At 40.0% G+C, this 27,171-nt stretch overlaps 1 protein-coding gene across 4 annotated transcripts in view; it reads left to right on the forward strand.

Moving 5' to 3' along the window:
• LOC117212597 (one cut domain family member 2-like) overlaps positions 1-23,361 on the forward strand; it is a 78,245-nt gene extending 54,884 nt beyond the window's left edge. For 2 of the 4 annotated variants that reach the window (XM_033457515.1, XM_033457516.1), the window contains 3 exons: positions 13,708-13,731; positions 14,417-14,526; positions 22,335-22,468. In XM_033457515.1, coding sequence (XP_033313406.1) covers positions 13,708-13,731; positions 14,417-14,525 — 133 coding nt within the window. In that variant the 3' untranslated portion in view covers position 14,526; positions 22,335-22,468. Of the gene's footprint in view, positions 1-13,707; positions 13,732-14,416; positions 14,527-22,334 lie in introns of all 4 variants that reach the window. The other 2 variants (XM_033457513.1, XM_033457514.1) reach the window with 1 other exon arrangement.
• Positions 23,362-27,171: the final 3,810 nt, after the last annotated feature.

Below are 27,171 nucleotides of genomic sequence, written 5' to 3' on the forward strand. Positions count from 1 at the left end.
TAAAATGCCCCGACCTTGACCCCATTGCGATCAAAATGGAGGACAACCCCGGTCTCTGATTCTCTCCTCGAGCCGTTTCCTGTTTTACGCGATTCCCGTGCTGCGCCGCGCTTGAACCTTCTCTCTCGAACGCACCAGGAGATCCTGATGTATCGATCGGTGACCACGCAGTTACACGATTTAATCGAGGCTACTTAAATTCTAAATTCACTGCCAGAAATTTATTCCAAGCTTCTACAAGGATGGTTGTTTAAATACTTTCGCGAATCGCTGTGGATATAGTATAATAAATCTGTCTCGTAGGACCACGCAGCAAATTTGTAAATTACGATTAACTTGTCTCTCCCCCTTTTCTAAAGCATATTATATCACATATTATCATTATGAAGAAAAAGTCCTCTCCGAAAGGCTTGACGTAATAGTTCTTAACCAGAAACAAGATTGACATTCCAAAAAATGACTGCATAGTTTTTGATTTTAACCAATTTTGAATATTGGTAATCGTATTCGTCCGATTTTCAAGAATTGCCCAGCGGGGCAATATAAGCAGAATCGTATAAAGTAATGCTTGAAACGTGTTCGATTCGCTAGGAATCTCGATCGATATTCGAATTAAGTAACACGACGAGGCACGCGCGTGAGTCGTCGATAAGCTTCGTGGATAACGGTTCGAGAGGCTGGTGCACGAGGAATCGCGGAAACGGGCTAGATCGACGAGGCCTCGTCTATTCTAATTGGCTTCGAATATTACCTCGAAGTCGAGGGACGAACGATCGACCACCACGAACCAGCTAACGCGACTCTCACACGCGAAAAAGTACATGCTACGCCAATGACCCAGAAACCGGCTACAACATATCGCTAATATAGGCGGGCCTACATCTACTGCACGTTTCAAAAGATTTCTTTCTTTCTGCTTTTTTGAGAATTCCGTGAATTGCTTTCCGTTTGTTCTATACAGGGTAATACTAAACTGTGCTGAATACAGATTATATTAATAAAATTCCGACAGAATTGTATTTATATAATTTTATTAGAATATTTGGTTTCTTTATAAATTAAAAAAAAAAAAAAATGGTAGAGGAACTATAGCTTCGTAAAAGTGTTCGAAATGAATTCTTTTGTTTCTGAACACAAACAGATAATTAGGAATCAACCTATAGAAACTTCTCAACCCTTCTTAGAAAGATGAATCAGTCTTTCGAAGAAATCAAACGGATTAGCCTATATCGGGTTAGGTTTGAAAACAGCATGCGTGTGGAAAGTTTTAAGGGAATACAACTTATTTAGAATGCGTCTGACCATAGACGGTCCACTACCACTGAAACATTTCATCTTTCCTTATTCAAATATCGATCCGTTCCTTTCCTTTAAAAAAGAAAAAATGTTCAGTTTATCATTATACTGAAATCATAATTTATTGATTTGATCAACGATATGATCATTTATTCATCTTATTACGGAGGATTGAAAAGTTATTGTAGAGTGAAATGGACAGAAAGTCGACGAAACGAGGCACGAAAGTCAGAGAAAGAAGGAGAAAAAGGGGAATCGATCGACGAAATGTCGCGTTCTGGCGTGCCGTTCGTTGTACTTAGATCGGGGTACCGAAATCACCAGCCAAGTAGCCACACTCTAAATTCGAAACCAGCTGCCAATCGGCTAATAAAATTACACCCGACAAATTGGACAGCCGGATTAACCGGATTTAAGCGCGGAGGCCTCGGCGCAGACGTCGGTATCAGGACTCTAAAACGCATTCGATTTATCCCGAAATTACTTCTCGCGAATCGAACCTTCCTAATTAACATTCTGCGTCGTGAAAATGTCGAATTTTGTGCTTATACACGAATATGTTATTGCATTATAGTAACTCTAATTATTCAATAATTACGAGTGCGAAATAATTGCTTGAAAGTATAAAGATAAAATGATATTTTCGCAAAACTAGATATTATCGTAAAAAGAAAATTACCCACTACAAGAAGAATTCGAATAAATTTCACAAAGCTGTGAGAATTGTCAAAAATTGAAAAGTAATATTTCCAAATTGTGAGAAGGCATTCGGAAATAAAAGAGAAAAAGGTTGAAATATCGGGCAACCTCGAATAAACCGAGTTCCGAGCAACAATGAGTCCTTCGAAAGAGTGGTGTTCCGAACAAAATTATTTTCGAATTCTCGCGAGTCACGAAAGCGGTCGGCGGAGGGGTACGGGGATGTTTCGTTATACAAGAGAGTACTGGCCCTTTCGCAATCTCTTGCCACGGTTTCGGCAAATTTAAGCCGACGTATTGTGCTCCGACCTCGCTGGTGACACGAGTCATCCTCTCGACTGGCACTTCAGTGTACGAGCCATCCTTTTCAAAGCTACGTAGGCAAGGGGTTGGATTTTTTTAACACTGCTATCTTCCATTCTGCAACGAGACCTTACAGCCTACGTCTTTTGGCATTGCCTGCCTTCTGGATTTTCCTTCTTTTCAACGCGATAAGAATCCTAGTTGAAATTTTAATTCCATCGTCATTGATACTCCGAGCGACGATGCTTTGAACCTTCCTCTGAATACAAAATTCAATTATATCGCGAAAATATGAAATTAATAGAAAAATTGTTCGCGAACGAATTATACGGAAATTTTCCTTAAATTTCCTCTTTTTCATTTTTCTTGGAATTATTGAATTTATAATTCCATTGAAATTAATTCGATCGCGTTTCGGAGAGAAAATGTGGAAGAGAAATAACACGATAAAAATACTACGGAGTTTCAGTTAGGAAGAGTGAATTGATTAACATAGAGGTTACCTTTTTGTCGATTATTTTTTCTTTTTTCTTCTAACGAAAGCGGTAGGCTCGATCGTTGTTTTAACGCAGAATGGAGGATGCGAGAACTCGATAGTTGATCGCGTTTCGAACAGTCGTATTCTACGAGGCCGGCGACGTCGCGAACCGTCGATGATTCTCCTTTGACCCTTTTTTTCTCTCCCCTTCCACGCGGCATGCTCGCTTCGCTGTGAATTTTTCGCTACCCGCGTCTTCGTAAGTGGAGCGAGGATTGTCACGATCAAACATTCGAACAAAGTGGTGGTCGCTTCGATTTTCGAGACAAAATTTATGGAAATTAAGTATTATCGAGAGGGTTGGTAGATAATTGGGTGTTTCCGTTGGGAATAGAGCGTGCTTTTATGAAAAAAATTATCGAATTTGCTAGTGATTCCAAATCTTCTTAATGGCTCCTTTTTCTCATAAAATCACTTCCCCCCTTTTACTTAAAGCTATTGATTATAAAAGTTTGATCAATTCATTGCATTCTGTCTAGAACTACGTTCTGTGTACTATATCTTGCCGACAAATTTTAGAACATTAATAAGTAAAACACGAAAAGTTTAAAGCTTTATCTTTACCAAGCTTGATCCAGAATATACAAACAATAGCTGCTGTGGATCACTGCCTACCCGTGCAAAGGGTCATTGCAGGAAGATGTTTGCGTGAGAAAAAGGAGCTAAAACTTTCAATCTCACCGAACGCATTGGCGAAAGAACTCAGGATAGAGAGACAAAATAGGAATGAACACCACAGAGACACCCTTTTTGTCTATGCTTTTGATCACGAGCCGAAATAAGAAATCGACAAATAAAGAAGCATTGTGCATAGAAGAGCTCATGAAATTCGAAACAATATCGAGATCCTCCTGATGATAATATGAGAACGAAAGACGAATAAAGCGAAAAAAAAAGAACGAACTAGAGGAAGCATTTAGAGAACGAGAGAGTTTAAAGCAAAAAGAGGGGGGATGATACATACACGGTGTGCCGGCAAATCGTTGAGAGGAAGATAGAAACAGAGAAAGAGAAATAGAAAAACAGAAAAGAGAGAAAGAGAGAAATTTCTCAATAAAACGCCACCGAGCTATCTCAAGTCTCTATATATACATATATATATGTACAGTAGCATTATTGCATGGCCAACATATATATATATTCTATATGATATAATTATTATTATTTTTATTATTATTATTATTACTATTATTATTATTATTATTAATATTATTATCATCATCATCACCATCATCATCGTCATTATTATTATTATTGCTCTTAATTATTATTCATTATTATTATTCACTATTGTAAAACACGAAACTATGTTGACAAAACGAATTTCCCTTCCGTTCTGCGTCTTCGAGTCTGTTCTCCGGCGCCCCAAAAACCGTTTCCGGGAACATCTCACGCGGACGTTCCTGAACGTAACCGGGGCGCCGTTCGGAGCGTAAAACTTTGAGGAACAGGGTAGTAGTCGAGAATGGTGCGAGATTATCTGAAGACGGTGCTGGGCGGAAAACATGAAAAATGGGTACATATTGAATAAACGGGAGGTAATTTCCTTTCTTCTCGAATGTCGAGCTCGTCACTGTAACTTTGTCGACATCTTACAAATTGATTTCTCCAATTCGGATAATTCGGATCAGATCCCCAGCATCGAACGAATGGAAAGAACAGAAACAATCTCGCCACGTGGGTCATACATAGGGTGTCCCCGAATTCTCTCATGCTTCTCACCCTCGAGACCAATAATGACAACAACAAAAAAAAAAAAAAGAAAAAATTCAAATCGAAGAAAGAGGAAAAATTGAGATAAAATTAAGGAACGTGAATAAGCGAAAAAACGAAAGGAAAGAGCCACGAAACCGGTGTCGATATCGCCCGCGGATCAGATCGTCGCGCGAATCGTCGACGATCGACGTGAAAGAGAGGGGACGAGAAGAGAACGGAACGAAAGGAAGGAAAGGACACCCTAGTAAAACACGGCGATCCTTTCGTACAAATTCGACGACGACAGACGAAAGTTTGCTTGCTTGCTTGCTTGCTCAATTCCCAGGCATGGAAACGGGGACGATAATGATATATATATATATATATATTATATCTGTCGTATATGTATATGTATATACATACTCAAAAACATTAATACGCCCCCGTTTCCGGTGCCCCTCTCTGTCTCTCGCGTCTTTGTCCTTAGAATACGACACGAAGACGTACACGGGGAAAGAAATGAATGATGTTTAGACGATCTGTTGTTACGGAAGCCGGTGAAACTTTTACGTATCATCGATCGATCGAGTTTATCTAAATATTTTATATTTACCTATATATCCATTTATAATAAGCTAGATTGAATTTTCTGTCAAAAATGCGGAATAGCCGTTATTTAACCCCTTTGGGGAATTTAACTAATGACAAGAAAAAAATAAAATTAACTTTTATTGTCCTATTGTATTTATGCACAAGATATGCCTATGGTATTTTTTAGATATTTTAATATCCTTCAAGAGGTTAATTCAGACTTTTGAAAGATTACCGAATACCGAGATTATCAGGATCTCTCATTTCTAAATTTTTTATACAAAATCCACCTTAAAGAGATCTAGCAAAACGAATACAAAATCCGTTCGTTCGGTTTTTCTCGGAAAGCCATGGGGCCGATATCGATCGACGTCGCGAAAAAGTTTTCGCCAGCTTCCGGGCCTCGAATGCTGTCTTACATTGAACGTGAGCATTTTGTTGCGAGTCGACCATCCCCCGCCAGATAAATCCCAGTTTCTCTTAGAAATCCACCGTAATGCAGAGAGTGCCCTTTATCATTAGCTGTTAATTTGAGGTCCTTTGCGCAGGTAGTGTTTGCCCCCCTCGCCCTTATTCAACCAGATACCATGTATTGTTAGTCGATACCCTGTAAGACAAAGCATGAATGTTCAAGCCCGTTGGAAAAAAGAAGTCGCACATTTACAGGCCGTCAGCCACATGTCGACGCTGACACTCGACGCGTTCGCCGACCTGTCTTCGCGTTTCAATCTTCGACGATCATTTCCATGCTTATTCTTTAGCCTTTTTATTTTATTTTGTATAGTTAGAAATAAAATGTTGCAGTTTAAGTATTTCGAACACACTAAGGTTCGAAAGAAAATATTGCAATTTATGTATTTTATCGAATAGATGATTTAAGAAAGTTCGTGGAAATTTGCCATATTTAATTCGTAATTCTTTTGGATAAAAACGCGTCGAGGGTTAGTGGACAAGAAACAACAGGGGTACACGATACAACGATTCGAAACGATCGTCTCGCTAGGCGTGGCGACTGATCGGAAATTCGATCGATTTCCGGACGCTTTCGATCGTCTCGAACGAAATTTCAGGGAACTAAAATATGTTACAAATTGGTTATTTTTGACGAATCAGAACGAGTTTAAATCGATCGCGATTGAATCTTGGACCATTGAGAGAATACGGAGTCTATATCATTTATTAAGGGAACTTTGTTTCACGTTTCGAGAAACCATACATATAACGTTGTTGCATCAAAAATATCGCAACTTAAATTTCAGTTCAATTTTGTTTCGAAAGGGAAAGTAGGGGCAGTTTTAGTAAACGCTAGACTAACTAGCTTCCTCGAAATGGAATCGTAACTCCGCCATTTCGATAGTTTCCCGTCGAACAGATCGATAAGGAGCTTCGGACAACCAGTCGGTTATACCGCATTTGGTTTCGCAATTAAACGTGTAACGAGAAAATCGCTAATTATTATATGTCGAATAATACGATTAGGGTACAGAAAAAATTAGGAAAACAAACTGATTAAATCGATCCATCTCGTCCATCCGTCCAAGAAACTTCGGGAAGCTTCCGTGTATTTCAGAGAGGTCTGAGTAGTTCTGTGCTCCCTTCCTTGAAACTTGCATGTCGAACCTCGGTAAATTTATCGAATATTGCTACAAATTGGTGGAATTCGGTATGGAGATTAACAGAGTCGAGTGAAAAACAAATTAGATTCTATTTCGATGCTGGCGTAGCTCGGTTTGAAGAAATTCAAAGAAATTCGATTTTGTAAGTGGAAAGCAGGTGTGCTAGTATATCATAGACAGTTTGCGAACTTGTCACCGTTGACGTCTACTAGGAAGACTCGATATGATACGTTACGATAATCCAAGTTAATGTATTTGGCGCAAGAAACAAAGAGCGATCGCTGATTTTTCACTTCAAGAAACGTTTGTAGATCGTTCTTCGATATTCGCTATATTTCTAATAACTAGGATGGTTCGTAGATACTGCTTGAGATAGTAAGGAATAAAAATTAGATCAGACAGACTTGAAATTTGATTAAATTGTCGTGGATCGAAGACAGGTGGCAAGTGAATCGCACCAGAAATATTCGTGAATGGGTTCTTCCGACTCACCCATGATTATAGTAATCAGGGACGTCAGTCTACAAACACTACTTGAGTTAATGAAAAAAGACATTACGACAGAACGAGTAGACACGAGTGGACAAAAGTAGAATCCGACGAAATTGAGTTTGGATCGATGAAAGATAATGGCGATTTTTCATTTTACAAAATGCTCATTATCGCTCCTTTGGTCTTTCTTACGATTCTGGCGACCATATGTGATTTATCAACATTGTTTGGACTACCGAGAGAAAAGTACTGAATTACACGCGAATGGACAAAAGTGAACTTTCTCAAAGTTACATGTGGATCTATAAAAGATGGCTAGCGACGATCAAGAGACAAGTGGAAAGAGTCCATGAAAATTAACCATCGCTGGAAGCTGGTCATTAATTGAGAACGAGAACAATGTTGGTGGACAGAGAACTCTCTTATCGCAGAGGGGAAACTTTGGAAGAAACTGTACGTGCTGGTGTAAGAAGAGAGGGAAGGTGGTGAGTTGCTCTGGGGGTGGCGCAGAACACCACGAATATCGGCGAGTTCAAGCAATAAGCGATAAAATCGAATTGCCTTCATAAATCTGCGTGCGAAGCGAGAAAATCCAAGGAAGGAAACCGGTGTGGGTGTTCTGACTCCATTGGAATGCGAGCCTATCAGGCAAAAACGGGAGAGGCCCGCTACGGAGACCAAGTTCTCTTGCACGAAGTCGCCCTTCTACAGGGTGTGTGTAAAAATACGAATAATAGGAACAAATGAAGATACACGAAGAAGGTGAAAAAATTGGAAGGTAAAACGAGTATCGTAGCAGGTGGAGGAAAGGAGAAACTAAAAATTACGGTCAAAATGTGAGAGATATGTGTATTAAAAGCATTAAATAGTGGATTACAAGGTTAATTATGAAAAAAAAGGGAAACAGAAAAAATATTAAATAGAACGCAGAAAAACCACCTTTGTAAACGGAAAAAGAGTGCGGAGAAAAGATGAAAAAATAGATACAAAGAGTAAAATAAAAAGGGGATACAGAGCATAAAAAGTAGATGAAATTGTAAACAATGAAAAGAGTTGGAAAAAAAGAAGGGAGTAAAGGAAAATGGTAAAAGGAATAAATAGGGGCGATATAAAAAGAGCCAATGAGAAAATCCATAGGGAAAAGCAATACGATTAACCAGGAGTATTGTAACGAATGTAAATTCTCCGATTCCTCCTGGAAAAGCCCTTGGTGGTACTCTCTTTCAAGTTTTCATGCAACCCTCCGAGCGTTAGTGCTCGTTCAAGCGGTAACTGCATTAAAAATAGAGGGGACGAAGCGTCCGGTGTTCAATCGCGTTAGACAAACTTCAAAATCAAGATAATACGTGCAATTGCGGCGGATGGATTAACGGAAATGAAGCGGAATTCAATTTCCGGCTTGCTTGGAAATTTCCCTAAAAATGGCAAGATCCAGTTTCGCTGTATCGGCGACGCCATAAAATATAAAACATTACCTCGAAACGAGCTTAAATCCAGCGCAAACTACCTGTGACCCAACAAATTTCTGTTCGTATGAGAAATAAGTTAACTTCGTCCGCGAAGAAGAAGTAGGAGATTAAGAAAGAGCTCATTTTCCATATTCCGATGAGATACGTCTTTTACCTTAAGTCCATTGGAAACTAAGTTCACCGCTTGTACTTGACAACGATATTCGAAGAAATTAAAGAGAAAGGATCCAAGAAAGTGTTGGAGACAAAGAACCAGTCGACGAATCCCCATTGTGGAAGTGGTCTCGGCGACACACCCGGTGTATCGATGGAATGGGGTGGAAGAAAGGTCGGAGACCAGAGACAGAGAGTATCGGGATCACGTGGGCCATGTAAATGCGCGGCCGCCTTCTCTGCGTGTATTATTTTATTATATAGCAGAAGCTATTGGTGCCACGTGACGCCAGCGGGCTCCTCGCTCGAAACGCAATCATTCTTGAGTTATTCGGGAAAGGGGGTGGCGGCTGCGATGGAATACGGGCCGGCCCGTCTCCACCTATATGAAGAAGACGTCTACGTGCCTTGCTCGTGTCTCTGACAAACTTCCTTTTGATTGGTCCTGGCCATCGGTTACGAGCAGATCGTACGTGAATTCGATTCCGACTCGCGGTCGCTTTAATGGAGATCCGTGCTTTATGATCTCTCGTAGTCTTACTCCATTTTGGGGTGTGCTGAGTCTGTGATTCGGCAATCGAGTAGACTTCATTCTCCTCCCACGTGATTTCACTCTGCAGTTTCCGATGATGTTTGAAAATCTAGTACTCTCGAATTTCGGAAAAAGTAACAATATCGTATCCGTTTTCTTCCATGAAGAAATTCACGCTTGGAAATTTATTTCTATCCTCACGATCGTTTGCCTCCCCTTTAAAAATTCACGATGCCCGACTAAATGTTCCATTATCCGGTTGTTTTCCGGCGCGGCACAGAGCGGCCACGGGGTCGGTTCGAACATCTCAATACACGCTAGATCGGCCAGGCGAGCCGATCAAATTTTTCCGCGCGACCTGATCCTCTTCGGGACGCTCGTCAAAGTGGCTGGCCGGCTTTTCACTCGGCGCACAAAGTGTCAGCCATGGATTATTTTCCGAAAAGTTCGCGGCACCCGACCACGTCAGAGATTTTCTGCACTTTAGAAGAGGGAGATGGAAAAAGAGCAGTATGATAGAGAATATGAAAGAGAAAGACAGAGAGGGAAAGGGAGAGAGGGAGAGGGAGAGAGAGAGAGAGAGAGAGAGCGAGAAAGAGCTCTCGTTAATGCTTTATCGCGCCGTGCGCCCGACTGGATTTGGCCCACTTAGCCGTTTCTGGAATCCTTCGATCGATCCGCTCGTGACATCCGGTTCTTGCTTGCATCCATTTCGAGTTCTGCTCTCGCAACGATGGATACAAACCTGACAACGCGATCGTTCTTCCGCCTGACAATTTTAACATACCCTCCCTGCCCCCATGGCCCGACTGAACCCCTCGTCCGAACCTGACTGTCATCGGTTTGTCCTTTCCCATTGATATTACCATTCGTGGTAAGAATAGATTTTTAGTACCCAGAGGACAGAAACGAGAGTTCGTATATTTCCACTTCACGTTACATCGTCGATTTTCTGTTAGTTCTATTAGTTCTGCTAGTTTTATCAGTCGATGGAAGATATAGATTTACGAAGAAGGCGTCGAGTTTATCATGCCATCTCTATCAATTTTATATTTCGATTTTTTTTACATCGAGGCAAGATCGATTTACAAAACTTCGACTTACAGAGCCGTTAACTCCATTTCTTTACTCGCGACGAAACTTCTTATCCTCCCTATTGATGATCCACCTAACCAATCATCCTGATACTCTCCCGGAACTCGATTTATCCTCCCGAAGAATTCCAATTACCTTTCGAAAAAGAACAAACTCCCTATCCCCTATGTCAGATGTAGAGAGGCAAGAAAGGGGTGACAGGGTGAAAAATCAAACGGGGCCGGCAGGTAGCCGTGTCCGCGAGTCGATTGTCGCGACGATCATGACTTTTCCCTGCTACTACCGTGGTAATAACGAACGCGTCAATTTTTCGTCTCTGTCCGGCTGTCCATCCTTGCGAACAATCCCCCGCACTCCCCAGTCAGTTTTTCCTGTTCCTGGTGGCATTTTTTTCGCCAGTCTCCTTTCACTCGTTATCGGGTGGTTGCTAATGGCACATGATTGCCTTTCCACCCTCGTCTACAATGTTTTCGCCATCCTCTCGTACACCAGTCGCTGCCACTTCATTTTCACGGATCGTTCGTGGGACGGAAGGCTCTTCCACGAAGAAATTTCAATCGGGAAAACCACGTTCAACCGCGATCTTTCAATTCGAGAGGTTGGATTTTAAGATAGTTCCTTCGGATGGCAGATTAATCGGAACCGAAGGCTACTGCCCATAGATCGATGTTATTCGTTGAGTTTTTTAGTTGGACAGAGTGAAGCGGACGTATTAAATGTTTTTCGGGGCGGGCTTGTCATTGGCAGGTTTAGCGATCGAGAAATCGACGCGATCGAGAGTATTCTATCCAACGAATCAGCTCTTCGACCAATTTTTCGTTTTGTTTTGGCTATTAGGATGTTCCTTTGGAAAGGTATCCGTTTTTAATCCGCTGACATGCGCAGTTGTCCGTCAGACGAGGTAAGGCATTGTGCCTGTTTCTTATTAATTTAAGCGTTTTATCGATTGCCATTCTTCCTAAACTTTTGCATTTTGCAAATAATGAAACCCTGAACGAGAACCGGAGACTTGGAAAAATTGCTGCAATTTAACGTGAACAACATTTAATGTGAAAAAGTTAATACGTCAACGGGCTAATAAATGATCTTGCATGATCGACACTTGGACTAACGATAGATAGAATATCCTTGCTAATTTCGAAGAAAAATGTACGATACCCGTTTATTATCCAGATTAGGAGAAAGATCTATAATCGCAGGCATCGAGTATAATTCGCAAAAATCGCCAGTTGACCCTTGATTTTACGAGCGCAACGGTTCAAGACGCTAATTTGCAGGGGCTTGCGTTCGATTCCATTCGGGATAGACGAGATTTTTTTCGGTCGTCCAACCGATTTGCTTCTACCTGCCGAAAAGGTGGCCCATTATCGGGAAATTTCAACGATTTCCAAGTTTCCAGGTATAGATCGAAGTTGGACAAAGAGAAAATTGACGAGTTATTTAATCTAATATCGGCTGCTCGATCGGAATTCGTACGCGGGAAAACCATGTACGCGTGTAAACGTTATTTTTCCCATTCTGTTCCTTCTTCCCTCTTCGTTCCCTATCTCCCTTTATTTTTCTTTCCCTCTTTCTCTCTCTCTGTCTCTCGCACTCTTTTTTTCCTTTCTCGTCCCCTATTCTCGTTCGCAATTATGCGCCATAACGTTGCGAGCGTCACAAAGAGCCGGCAGTGATTACGCGACAATTTCGAGCTAATATCGCGATCGTTATTATTTCAGAGAACCTGTCGATCGAGGGACTGTGCGTTAAAATCGCTCTAAGCCGCGGCTCGATCGTTTTACAAGAGGGACGAAACTCGCGATGGGAAAGCGTTTTCATGCGAACCGATTTACAGTAGCCTTAATTCACCATTTATGCATTCGACTCGTCATATATCTATCTATTCGAACGTATTTATGATATTCGTAGGTTTCCAACGACGACGAACAAATTTAGGTACTGCTTCGAATCATTGGATTCTTGAAACGTGAATGATTTCCTGCTTTTATGAATTAGTACGGAAATTGGGAAACTGGCAAATTCTCTGCTTAGAAAATTGCCAAGTCGAACGATCTCTAATTAGATAATCCGGAAATCGGTTACTTTCTAATTAATAAGTCTCGCTCATCTGTAAAACTATTAATTGATCGATTAATTACAAAAGACGGATGATCGAGAAATTTATTAAATCGCCGATTTCTTAATCGAAATACCGTGACTACGAACACATTTAACAGAACGCGCGCGGTGTTCCAAAACTCTTCTGCAGTCTTTTGGGCTCTCGGATCTAAATCCGCGGAAGAGTCGGTGCAAATTTTGCCGGGTCTAAATCAGCTCTCTCTCGTTGGTTGGACGCGAGCCAACGAGAAAAAAGAAAAAGAAAGAACGGAACAAAAAAAGGGAGGGAAAAAGGAGAAGAACGAGGAAAACGTGTGCTCGACGAGACATAATACCACTCAGATTCGAAACAAGGCATACATATCACTCACTCGAGACACGAAACGAACTACACGGACACTGAAAACTCGCTTTTCCAAGGAAAATGCATCTCTCTTGACACTCTTGCATCGTCTCACATGTACACACAAAATTATATATATATATATACATATACAATATATTTATATGTATATATATAGATTATATGTGTCCGCCCCCTCGCCCTTGTGCCCTTTTGGAACCCTTTAGTGAGATGTTTATCAGCTGTAGTACTATCAGTTTGAGATATTCGTGTTATGCAAGCGAATCCCTAAACCCCTTTTTTTCTCTCCACTGACTTGTTGTACGTGTTTTTACTTCTATGCCCTTGACAATCTTTTCTCAATGTTAATGTAATATATATATATACAACATTCCGTATGTATTTATGTATACATATAACAAGTCGAGATTACTTTTTTTGTTTGGCTGCGAGAACGTACTTTGCAAAAAGAGTAATTTTGCTCGTGAACGGCAAGCTAGCGTTCCAAATAAAAGATATGAATAATGATTGCTAAAAAAAGATTATACGTAAAGAATAAGTATTATAGAAACAAGAAGATATATGTATGTAAGAAACACACATAACAGAGATAAAACAGAACAGGAATGAAACATTATACACACTTGACAACGACATTTATAATCGACGACCCGGTAGTAAAAAAACAAACAAAAAGACAAAAAAAAAAAAGAAATAAAAAGTCGGGTCGTCAAACTAAACGAGTTCACCATTGATTCACATTCGTCTCTTTTTTCTGCTTTCAGCTGCACAGATTCCACAACGCGCAGGTAAGTACGATCAAATTACGTTGAAAATCGTTTCCCTTCCGTTTCTTCCATCGTCTTAATTGTGCCGATCGTCAATTAGACGCACGTCACTGTGCGCTCGCGAACCGTGTCTACTTGCAGGGAAGAAAAAATCTTCTTACTCGTGTCCATCCTTTTTCTTCTTTCATTTCTTCCGTTCCTTCTTCCTCTTTCAATACTAGTTCGCCTTAAAAGAGAAAATCTTGAGGTGTTTCATAATGGTTACGTATGGAAAGGGGATAGCTGGAACTGGGGACACAATCGATTCGCCGCCTTCTCCATCTCATTCGCGCGGCTTTCTTTTCATCCACTAATTACCAATTAGTTCGTGTGTTTTCGCGGTAATGTAACTGTGCCACTATACTTCTCTGGTAGTGTCTTTGTGGAAACTTTGATTTTATATCCGTTCGCGTTTTATTTTCATCACGTTCATTGAATTTTTCCATCTTAATTTCCATCTTAACTAATAACATTGAGTTTTTACAAAAATTAATATTATTTCGAAGGCGAATAGATCTTCGAAATGAATTTCAAGTTAATTCGTTTTATCGTTCGTCTTATTTTATTTTTCATTATCATTGTTCTCTTACACGGGTAAAATCGGTTAGCAATTTTTTGTAATGATCCTTCAAGGGATAGATCGACTAAAGGATCGTTTGAATTTTAGCATGCAAGAGGAAAGACGAGATGGCGAACCAGGGAGAACAGCCCGCCCCCAAGAAACCGCGCCTGGTTTTCACAGACCTTCAGCGCCGTACTCTACAGGCTATTTTTAAAGTAAGTCTTGTATAACTTAACTTGCGTTTTGATCGATACCTCCACCCCGTTCTCGATTGTCCCAGGCGAATGGATGCTCAAAGACACTATGGCGAATTCAGTGCTTGTTCCTAAGAGCGTCCTTTGCCCTTCTATTATCTAGTTCTTTTTATTATTTCACCTTCCCATTTCTAATTTATCTATTAGAGTAATAATATATTAGGTAACTATTAGATTACCTAAGCTAATACTAGGTATATCCAAATATTTTCTTATCCTATAACAGTTTTAAGAAAAGGTCATTCGCGAAGTTACATTAAACGTTAAGCAAATGAAAAACGTTCCTCCCCAAAAAACATGTTTGTGTCGTATTCATAAATAAAATTATGTAACTTCATTTGAAAATTCATTTATATAGCTTGTCCTAGGAATTGTTGTAAAAAATGATATAACTGTCATGAAATAATTAAATTCGAACGTGTGAATTAAATTGAAATAATTAAATAAAACGAACAATGAAGGACGACGGAACCAATTCAAAAATCTTTTTAAAAATTTATAAATCCGATTTCAAATGATGAAAACCGACTTCCATAGGGTGTATATACTGATAACAGAGTACCCCTCGTATAAACGCTCACGACCGGCCGAGTTTTGCATGCGTTAATGGAAACGCTCTCAACAAATCCTCACTTAACAAAATTACTACGTCGTCAGTAAATTATCTGGATAGACACCACGTGTATCCCGCATTCTATTGGTGCACCATAATAACAGTGCACTGAGGGCATCGCCGAGTCGTGGCCATTTTGGCCCTCCGAATCTTTTTAAGCTGATTTAATACTCGTCCGGCAACTCGATTCAGTTCTTTGATATTTCGCCTGTATCATTGTGATCGCTTCTTACATAGTATTTGAGATACGTAAATTATATTTCTAGAAACGGAACTGAAACTCGGATATTTTTTCAACTTCAAAAATTACATTGTAATCAAATTTATGTATTTTTTCCCCTTTATATTTTTCAATTTTTTAATTGGCTCTATTTGTTCTTTGTGGAATGCGGATAGTCTATGGTGATGTGAATGAGACCGTGATACCAGTGCGAGTATTTTAGTTACTATTAACCCTTTGCAGACGACGAACCCATATATGCGTTCAGTGTAAGTTATCCGCATAGCCGATGAACTCACATATGCGCCAGGCGAAAACAATCGACACGGCCGATGCGCTCGTGTTATGTATGCGTTCAGTGTGCCTTTACCCGATGCTCTCGATACAAGCGCAAAAATGATAAATGTTTGCGATGGATAAGTGCGTCGAGAGTTATCACTCGGCACTCGTAACAATCTTTATTTCATACGTTTCAACAAATGTATTTTCTGTTGCTCGAGGTACAATTCGTTCTCCTGCATGGAACTCGATGTCACGGTATTTTAACTTCGAAATGTTTTCTTTGAGAGAAGATCGAAAAATAAACAAATATATTTTTATTTTTGAGATACGATATCGCAGAAAAATCTCGGAGCAAAGTTTTGTTCGGCAAAAATTATTTTTCCGAACGAATGCAAAGATTTTTTACTCGCTTGGTTTCTTCCCATAGTTTATCGTAAATCGTTCTATGTTTTATTTTTAGACGATTTATTAAGATAGCTATTCGCACCGTATACTAGTATCTTACAAAATATACGTTTGCATCTTCTGTATACATCTTTAGATGTTAGATTTTAAACTATGCTAATGTAACCACAACAGCCAAGTATACGTGATAATCAAATTTCAAAATGTTTCATACAACGTGCACAATGTATTCATAAAAGGTTCTACGTATGCTCAATACTTTCGCGAGCTGCTACAATTACAACAAAATAAGACGAAAAGAAACGAAATAAAAAAGAAAAAAATAAGCATTGTTAAAAATGCGTGGGTTGGATGGACGTTATCTATTCTGGTTTTCGAGCGTGTGACTGCGATCATGGTGGCGATCGACGCGTGTGACCAAGGAATCGGCCGCGAAATTATTCAACATGGATCGATAGAGGCGGCTTTACGCGCGACAGGGCTGAAACTAACCCAGCACCCTCGTCCTCCCGCGTCGTCACGCTGTCCCTGCGTTTTTCTCCGCGTGCACGCGAGAAATCAGCCTCCCTTTATTAATGCATGCGCCCTGAGAACGCTTCGACGGAGAGAAAAAGGGAATCGAGTGATTTCGAACGAAGGATATCGCTCGTAGTAAAGGGAATCCTACAGAATATTATAGATGAATTACCGATGTTTATGTAAATTTATGCTCCTACCGATGCTCGCAAAGAAATGTAACTCGAATAAAAGTGTGAATTTTCTTTTTAACGATGTGACATACATTTTGCTGTTGACATTTTACATGTACTTGGAGACTTGCTTATTTCTAAGAAAATGTATCTTAACGTCAGAATTACGGATAAGTCGAACTAAAGTGTGACATTATTTTATAATATTTCATAATAATCGTAGCTAAGTATAGCGAAATATTACCAAAAGATTATATTAAAGATAAACTTTCAAAAATTACGACAGATTAATATCCTCGCTAATTAAGATTGATAACGTCATGAATTGATAGGGAACTACGCCAAATGTTCGCTATGAAGATACATAAATACCGTCGTTATTAGAAAAGGCGAAGAAAGAAGTCGTCGATGACGTCGTGGAATTCGCGTTCGCGGCTGCTCACTCGATACCTTGCTCGTCGAATCGTCGATATCGCGGCCATTCGACTCCGCGGTCTAATATTCTATAATCCTCGAAAGGCGCACAACTGTTACCAAGTTAGCGTTTGCATTAATCAGAAAGGAAGAACGAAGGTGTTCAATGAACGTGTAAGAAATTCATGCGGAGAGTCTAGCTCGTCTTCGAAATTAAGCTAATTTGATTTTTTAGTAAAATATAAAGTGAGACTCGAGTCTGATCCGTTCTATACTCGATTAAGTCGCCTCGATTCGTTTTTGATCCGGGTATTGCTTGGTTGGATTCGGTTCGGTGTTCGGGTTAAGTCTGGATTTTAATCAAACGAGGTTTACATGAGAGTTAATCAGGGTTTGATTACGGTTTCTACACTACTATAATCCTAATCTACGTTTTATTTGATTAAGCTTTAAATTACTTAACTTAATTTTCGATTTGGCTTCCATGCTTTGCGAAACTCAAATTACATCGAACTTTGTATTTAATTTAAATTAAATCCTTCAGCGTTTAACGTTTTTTGTGTCTTCAGAAAACTTTTTCTTCTTTATCGATAATTACTAAGGAAGAACCTATTGTTTCATAATGCTTTTTCATAATGAGACATGTATAATATGAATAATAATATTAGTTCAATCATACAAGAGAAGTTTGGTTGTACTATATAAAGTTTTCAACAAGATTTCGTTCTATCACCCTTAAATTCGAACCTGCCACGGGTGAAACTTAAGCTAATTTCGGGGTCAGTTTGAACAAGGCGCAGTTTGAGATACGATCGCGGGACAACTATGAAAATAATGTAGATGTTCCGTTGGAAAAGGGAAAAGCGCTGGTTCGGCCGGGCTCTTTGGAAGTATGCCAAATAGTTGGCGAATTGACCTTAGCCCAGTTAACGCTTCTGCTCGATCTTTCTCGCATTCCGCTTCTATTTTCCGCTCGATTATACGATTCTTAAACTTCCTTGATCCCCTCAATTCGTCTAACAAAGCTATCAGGAACGCATGTTCGATCTGCTATCGATAAAAGCTCCCTTATTATCTTAAAATTTTCTCGAATTTAAACTTTGAAATGTTGTCAATCGGTTTTATATTTTCAAAACTGGTACTTACATTTACTGAAACTAACTTTTTTAGCTCCTTGTCCAAAATACGTTTTCACCCGCTCGAAATTAAAAAGGATAGGATCGTTGCATTAATTATTTTCTTCGTCCCTGCATAAAGTTCTTTTACTCTGCGATTAAATATTCCGTTTACTGCTTAACAATTACTTATTTCATTCCATAGATTAGGCTTAAATTGCCATTTATCTACTTAAATGAATACAAATTGTGCTAGAAAACAGTTCTACGTTGTATGTACCTTTAAAAATGTTAAAAATCAGCAAACTAATAGAAACTTCAATAATAGGGGTTTCATTAATTAAAAATCATAATTATTGTAATTATGTTTAATAAAACTGTTCTTCGCATAAATAAATGGAATTCCAATTACAAAATGGAATAAAAAATCAATCAGAAATATTCTAGTAAATAGATACAGAAAGGGCAAAGTTTCGAGTTAGAAATATATTGAAATATTTAACACGCTTTTTAATATTGTACTACTTACGCAAGAGATGCTAGTTTGTCAGAGTATAAACAGCGAAGAATTTTAGACATGGTTGTTCGTCGTTTTCGAGATCCAATGTGCACCCCTTACCCCATGACACGTATGCAACCCCCTCCACGTCTCTCTTTCTCTCTCACATACGGTTTCTCAGGCGCGCACAGTAGCTGTCAAGGAATAATCACGATCCTCGCGCCGATAGTGTCCCGTATTTCCAACAATTGATACGCCTCTCTCTATACCGAACTGCTATCCCGTAGACTGTAGACAGAGGCGACAGACCTTCGTTTCGTTGCGTTACACGCGCTGAATTACAGCCAGACAGGATATCAATACAGTTCCTTAAACGTCTACCTTGTTTCCAAGTAAATGCAAGTAATTCCTTGCTCAGTCGCTCTTTCACTAAAATTTTAGCCACTCCTGGGAATCTACATTTTCCTCCCTCAATTTACCACCATGTTTGTGTATGATCACGTGTATTAAGTATAATTATTAGTTAATAGATAAGTATATTTATAAGTTTGAATGGAATCGTTGATTCCGTCGTTTCATCCGAAACGGAATCGACGCTATTAAATTCTATTGCCCCCGCTCCAAACGAATGCCGAAACCCTCGTGGAATAAACACACGAAACGATTAACCCCGATTAATCCCTCTTCGGCGAAAACGAGGCATCCTGTCCCCAAAAATCCTGGCACGCGAGACTCAATCAAACGACTCAACCTTCTTCATTAAATTATCGTCCCCGCTTCGCTCCCCTCGCGCTATTTCCTTTCTATAGCCATTAAAGAAGAGGGGGAGAGGGTTAAGTCGACACGAGGGAGCAGGCTTGTAATTCGTGTTGGATCGAGCATCCTAATTTGATCGGTTTTACCAGGCTAAACGATTGCACTTCGCACATAACGCGTTAATTATTGCGTTCTGCTGCACGCGCATCGGGCCATCGGTTTGTAATAATTGTTCCTTCGAGCAATCGATACTCTCCCTCCTTCTCTCTCTCTCTCTCTCTCTCTCTCTCTCTCGGTACTCCGTTCGTGTTATTGATCGACCTACGTCGAGTAAGAAACGTCGCATGGGAAGAAAGCGTACCAGCCCGTTTACCACATGTACAGAAATGTTTACCATTCGTCGAGTCCGTGATCAGGCCGCGGATTTCTTGTTTGATTCTTCCGGTTCCGGCATCGTGGCCCGCTTTGCGGAACAAAAATAAGTACCGACTGGGAGACAGCGTTTGACTTCTCAATTCAGAGTGGAGAATTGTAGGTTGAGATGCGCCGAGAGAAGGGAAGGGATGAATATTAATTTAGCGGAGGAAGAAGTCAAAGAAAAAAGGGGAGTGCTTCGAGCACAAAGGTTCCTATTTGATGCGTTTCTTCGGCGAAAGATTCGTCGAGGACGTAGCACGGAGTGCTCCAGCTTTTTCTATCGATATTTATTTATAAGATTCGGCTTTTTCCAAGTTCGAAGCGAGCTTCGAGAAACGACGACGGCGAATTCTTTTATCGGGAACTATCTTTGTTTTAACGATTATCGTTAAGTTTGAATTAGCACTAGGTTCGTTCAAACGATTGGATAGCGGGTTATCTAAGCTATTATAGAATAGTTAACCTTATTATGGGTTTGCTAGAAATTTATAGGATTTTAGAGACCGAAAGTCACTCTTAGATCATTGACGAATCTCAGCAGCTGCAACGAATATTCATTGATCCGGAGACTGTTCCATAAATAACGTGCTTTGCAGTCTGATTCATTAATCGATCAGTTCAAATTCTTAAATCTGGTTGATTCCTTAAAATACGTACACTCATCTGAAATAGTCAAAATAGATTCTTTAATCTAGAAAGCCGATCGTATCGTTCGTAAGTCGATTGGGATTATCTCGACGATGCATGATCTTTTGACCCTTGGTTCATTTATTCATACATCGAGAATATTCAAGAAAGTTAGCTTTTCGATCACCAATGAATAAATTATATTAGAGGAGAAATATATATGTCGGAGATGAAAGAACACCGGAGCCTTTGGAATTTTGGATAATCCCGCAACATTGTAACCTAGAGTCTACTATAGCTGTAATTGAACAATTGTAGTTATTCAATCCGATTGTAATCGTTCGAGAGTTGTGATAATGAGCTTGGGTTCGAGGCGACAGTCAGTCGCCGAACGTAGCCGCGGTCACGGGATGAACGCTTTGTCTAACAAAGGCATGGAATAATTCTATAGCTCTCCTTAAAAAGGAAATAGTTGTAACACTCGACAGTAAACATTCCAACGGTCTCTGTCCCGTAGCTCGCCACACGCAGACCCTATTCTTCGAGTAAGATGATTGCCAGATGTCGATGCGTCTCCGCAGTACATGTTCAGCTAGCTCGAGGGCCCGTTATAAATCTTAAGATTTAGTCAACTAAAGTCCTTCAAACAGACAAACAGTCTTTGTCCTAACTACGGGAAAATAGGGGAGACCTATTTTTCAACGAGTGGCGTCTCCCACTAGCAACTTCCCCTCGAGGGCGGCTAGCATCTTTTTCTAACCACCGATATAGAGATTGACCAATTAGCAGCAACGCCAATTTCCCTTACTTTCTGAACGAAGGCTTTTCTCGACGAATCCGATGATCTCGTATCCTTAGACACACCCCATTATAGTTTTCCTCTGTGGCATCATCGGGACGGGAAAGGCATTCTCGCTCGCGATCTCATCGATGAAAAGAGTAACCCTTTACGACCAGTGAATATCACGCATCCGACTTAGATTTTGTGAGTACGTTCATCTATCATCCCGTCGACCGCGGATTCGTTATTGAACCTAGGATCATTGTCATTAGTTTCTCGAGTACCTAACTACCACGGTTACTTGTCCGGTTCTATAATAATCGTATTTGCACTAGTCAATGTCTTCTCTATTGCATAACGACAACATGTAATCCAAACGAAGATTCGTTTCACGCCCTTAACCCTAATTCTAATGTAAACCCGACATATATATTTATATCTATAATTTCTTGAACTCTGTATGTCGCGTGGTTGTGGTACATAAACATACAATAATAATTGTTATTTTATCACAATATTCGTCCATTTTTAATTATTTTAAATCGCATCGATTACCGGGGTCAGTAGCGAATGGTACAATGGGTTTTTGTTATTGTAAACGTGAGGGGCAGTGACGAACCTTCAGTTCTTCAGAACCATCCAAAACGTCTGCTCGTAAATACACTTTACATTAACTATACTACTAGCGTGTATATCATTCGTTTGTTTTTATCGTGTAGTGAAATATTTTAATAACTCAAAATGTAATTACTGCAAAGTGTGCAAAGTGAAGTAGTGGGCATAATATTTTTCAGGTGGAACAAATCTCTATTCAGACTACGTTTCTTTTTGTTAGTTCTTTAATACGTTCGTAAAAAACCCGTATCTTCTTAAACGTTTTCAGTTGAATAACGATAAAATTAACAGAATACATATTTCACGTCAAACTATCTAAATACTGACGCATTTCAGGAGACCAAGAGGCCGTCGAAAGAGATGCAGGTGACAATCGCTAGACAACTGGGCCTGGAGCCGACGACGGTCGGGAACTTCTTCATGAACGCTCGACGCCGCTCCATGGACAAATGGAAGGACGAGGACCCGAAGACCGTCGCAGTTGAGGAGGGACAGCTATCACCGACGATAGGTATCGTGCAACGGGAACCAAGCGACGTTTTGTGACATACGTCCGACCACGAGGAGTACCAGGACGAGTCGCCCGAGGAAGATCTGTCCTTCTCGTAAGGGCGGCGATCTCTTAACGCGACGCGACGTTCGCGATATCACTCGAGACGCTCGACTGACCTGGAACGTCAGTTTTCAACAATCTCCGAATTGTTCGGGCCGCTCGCCTGCTAGAAGACTCGTTTCGACGACGTAGCGGGGACCGTAGGCCCGATTAGATGAATTTTCGGAAGGCGGCCCTTCGTACCGCGCAACCTAGCTAAATACACACATGATTACGTTCGAAGAATTCGACGAATTCTCGAACGCGTAGAATGGAAAAGCATTTACATCGCAGAATTTTGTCAGACACAATGTGCGTAGAACTGTGGAATATTTAAGTCCGAGAGAGGTCGTAGATTGAGCGAAAAGCAAGCAACATAGAACGTAGAGTTTTTGTGAGAATAATTATTCGATCGCTTCAATTTGTAGTGAGCGGATCGATCGTTTGACTCATTGAGGACTAAGTAGTGAAATAAAGCAGGAACATTTCAAATGACATTATTGAAAAACGTACGTAAAGTAATTCGTATATTTTTTTATTGACATACAGGAAATATAATAAAAACGTTACAAAAGCACATCATACGAACCAGAGACATAAAATCAATATCCGTCATTCAAACGAAACAATTTTATTATGAGGTCATAAATATCTCAATCTCTTCAAAATCCACAAAATTATAGAATGTAAGTAGAAGACATAATAACGAAGAAAGTATGGAGCAAACGTTTTGAAAATTCTCTTTCGCAACCATAATTAAAAAAAAAAAAACAGGATTTAATAACATAAATTGATCTATTGAAAAACAAATTTGCAAGTATTTATTATTATTATTAACACTACGTTGGTCTTCAATGGGTTAAACGGAATACGTATAATAGTGAAATATTTAGGTTCGAGAAATTTCAGAAACGATGAATATCGTAAGGAACGTGGAACACGGAGTTTTCGTGAGGATAATTATTCGATCGAATCGGTTCGCGATAATCGATTACGTTTAATGTGTTCGAACTTTCATAATCTGGCGTCGATCAGGGCGCGATATTTTCAAGCATTTTAAGAAAAGAGGGGGGAAAGAAGCAAGCAGGTTTGAGAGCTGCTGAGGAATCGTGCACACTGGCGTCATTATCTTATAGCCAAGCTCCGGGAAGCACGGTCACTGTGATAATTTTTTAACGACAGAAACGGGTGGCAGCCTTGTTCGTGAATATTGCAGTTCAACCTCGCTACGTCCCGCGAAATGACGCATATTTCCCTCAATGTTCGAAACACCGTTTGCAACTCGATTAATTTTTCAAAATTCTATCGTTGATCCACGAAACTCTGATTGTACATTCAAGAAAGAGAAGAAAGAAAAGAAAATAGGAGGAAATTATTGCAGAAAACCACGTTCCAGGGTGTGAAATCGAGCATCGTGGAGTCGCGTCGAAAGAAATCGTATGGATTATCGATCTTTAATGGCGAGAACGTTCTCTCCCTATTCGTTTCGCTCGAACGATTTGATTTTCGTTCGAGAGTCTGATTCTCCGGGAACTTGGTGCCATAATTTGCCATATTAGAATAAGATATCTCGATTCAGAGCATTTTCTAGTCCACGCGTGTTGGCATGGTCCTCGACGGATCGGCCAATTCTTTTATCTAGTCAAAATTGCAAGAAGTGAGCCTCAAGTTCTCCCGAAGAACACGTGTTCGAGGTTGTCAGCCTTCCTCGAGAATCAGAGCTGAATTCTGGCGCGTTCAACTCCTCATACCCTTGTGAAGTTTATTCCTACCCTAGCGTATTTAGATACTCGTTGTTTTTCCATTGAGGGTTGAACGCGTTGATCCTTTATGAATCAAGAAATACCACACGCAGATCGTGTTAGCATTTGTTTGATCATTTCGAAGAACAGGGTGCAGGTAATTCCCCGTGCCATGTTTCATACGAGATAAAAGAAATCGCGAAGGATTTCGGAGAATATGTTCAGAAAAAGTCTATAGTTTATATTTAAAAGGAAGAAGAAAGAACCTTTTTAATGATCTAGGAAGACTCTCATAACTTTGTACGTCGCTGTTTTGAACCATCCTTGCAAAGATAGAGAAGCTATTCTTTTCGATCTTCTCACCGGCAAGAAATAAAGCTCCGTATAACCAAACCTCCGTTCTCAAAGATTCCTAAATATTTTTATTCTCAAAACGGCGACGTCTGTAACCTCGAATAGTGTTCGAAAATTTTCAGAAAAGCGGAAAAATGTAGAATTGAATAGAAAGGGAGAGAGAGAATCGTGCGAAGGATCGATGATCAAAAAGGGTGAATCAGGACTCGTCGTGTCCTCGTTGGTCGCTAAAGGAATACACATCGAACCCATGAAATTTACCGAAACAAAAAAAAAAATGGACGCGAAAGAACAGCTTCGTTTCTTAATACACGCTCACATTAATCCACACCTACACACATACATATATAGACACTATAACACTGAGACACCGAAACTAATTTAATGCGAGATAAAAAAAAAAAGGAGAATAACAAATGTGGCATCGTGTCGAGGGTGCACGTGCCAAGTGATATATTCTACGTACGTTAAATGAACATTGTATATCAGAGTGGACGCTGTTTTGTGCGAATCGGCGAAGAAGAGGAGTAGACGGAACACGGGAGCTGATCGTTCATGAGAACTAGCGGTCTCGATATTCCACGACATGCGAAATCGCAGGGATGCGGATGAATGCGGCACGCGCGCGCGCGTGCGTGTGTGAAATAGAGTGAACTACAAAGACAAGAGATAAACGAGTAAGAGAGAGAGAGAGAGAGAGAGAGCGCGCGAGAGAGAGAGAATGAGAGAGAAATTGAAAAATAGAGAGAGAGAGAGAGAGAGAGAGAGAGAAACTTTGCGTACCGCACTAGATACCGTACTGCAATTGTGCTGTGCTATTGTACATAGTAGTGAGTGGGAAAGAGCGAGAGAGACTTTCGCGATTCAGGAAGGCGGTGATGGAAGAGGAATGAAGAGGAACCAAGTTCCAGGGCGGAAGAGGCTAGTTTTCGCGTTTTCCGATTGCACGCCAGCCATTCCTCTTATTTTGCGTTTAATGGAGGTTTGGTTAACTGCGTGTGATTTTGCCATGTGATTTTGTAGGGATCCATTGCAAGAAACGTTGCATCCTTTTTGCTTCGCGAGATTTTTAAAATCCTCGAGGCAGTGGGAAATTGTACGAAAATTTATTTAATGATATTTAAGGGTTGGAAAGGAAAAAGGGTAATATATTTAGTACTCTAATTAAATCGAGTGTGCAACGATTCGTGTGCAAAGATTCCACCGCGTAATAAACGATTCTGTACTAGTCTATACAACTATTTCTTGATTAACAGCGTGCGAATTGTAGCGAAATTAGAAAAAAGCGACATTTTGCCCCACGTTCTTTCGGTTCCTCGTGATCGACGTTCAATTTCTTTACCGTTTCCATAGAGAAAGCTTCGACCCTGGTCAGCATGCAACGAAACGAGGAAAAGCGAATGATAGAATGCTACAGGGATCTGGAAATAGGGTTGATCGTTAATGAGTCACCGCGTATGACGGAAAGGCGAGAGTTCTAGAAAACTAATCGTACCAAAAAATGAAAAAATAACACAGATAAAATAAGAAGACACGGAAGCGTGCGTCGCGGCCGTCGATTATAAGATCATATATAGTACAAAGTAAACATATATTATTGTAATAACGGTTTAATTAACTATAAGGGGAGCGTCGCTGTTTCACAAACCAACTCTGAAGAATGTTGCGCGAAATCGTGATACACGTGGACGAACGTTTGATTCTCCGGGTTTCGATCAAGTGCTATTGTCTTTGGTAGCGTGTGCGCATCATCAGGCGTTGAAAGACCAGGATGATTGCGAAGGTTACAGTGGATAGGAGCGTCGAATTCTCATGGAAGTTTCCTCGTCCGCCACGATTTGTCGGACGTGACCACGACACCGCGATCGAAATTCTTGAGGTAGAAGAATGTTGAAAGAGAAGGTATTCGCGCGAACGATGCGTCAAAATTTATGAAATAAAACGTGATTAGATATTGTTGAATGTGAGCAGAACTGGAAATGTCGTTCGAGAGACTTGGTTCGATGCTAAGAATCCTGAATTACGAAAAATATTGATTCAATTCATACAGTAGACAATAAGATACTATTTATAAATGCTAAGGATGAGACAGAAATTATGTATTTACATAATCATTTGATGAGGTTTTACGAAATTGAAATTATGGACTTGATTAGATGAACAAAAACAGAGGCACATTTGTAACTACTGTTACAACTGTTAACATGTATTAAAAATAAGGAAAATGTAAAAGCAGGAATTTTAAGAAATGGAAAATTCTGAACCAGCAATAGTCGATTTAATAGTAAACATAAAAAAACAACCATCTTAGGAAAGAAACCAGAGATCGAAGGATTACAGAGGATTAGGAACCAACTTTCTAGGCACGAATTCACAAAGAATACCTCACAAAGAAGCAGCTACCAATATCGATCTTAAAGTGTCATGAAATCCAGTATAAACCCAGAATTGTAAAGAAATGGTGTCGCATCGTTGAAATAAAAGA

The sequence above is a fragment of the Bombus bifarius genome, unplaced genomic scaffold (assembly GCF_011952205.1).
Source record: "Bombus bifarius isolate JDL3187 unplaced genomic scaffold, Bbif_JDL3187 scf7180000008325, whole genome shotgun sequence".
Classification (NCBI taxonomy): Eukaryota; Metazoa; Arthropoda; class Insecta; order Hymenoptera; family Apidae; genus Bombus; species Bombus bifarius.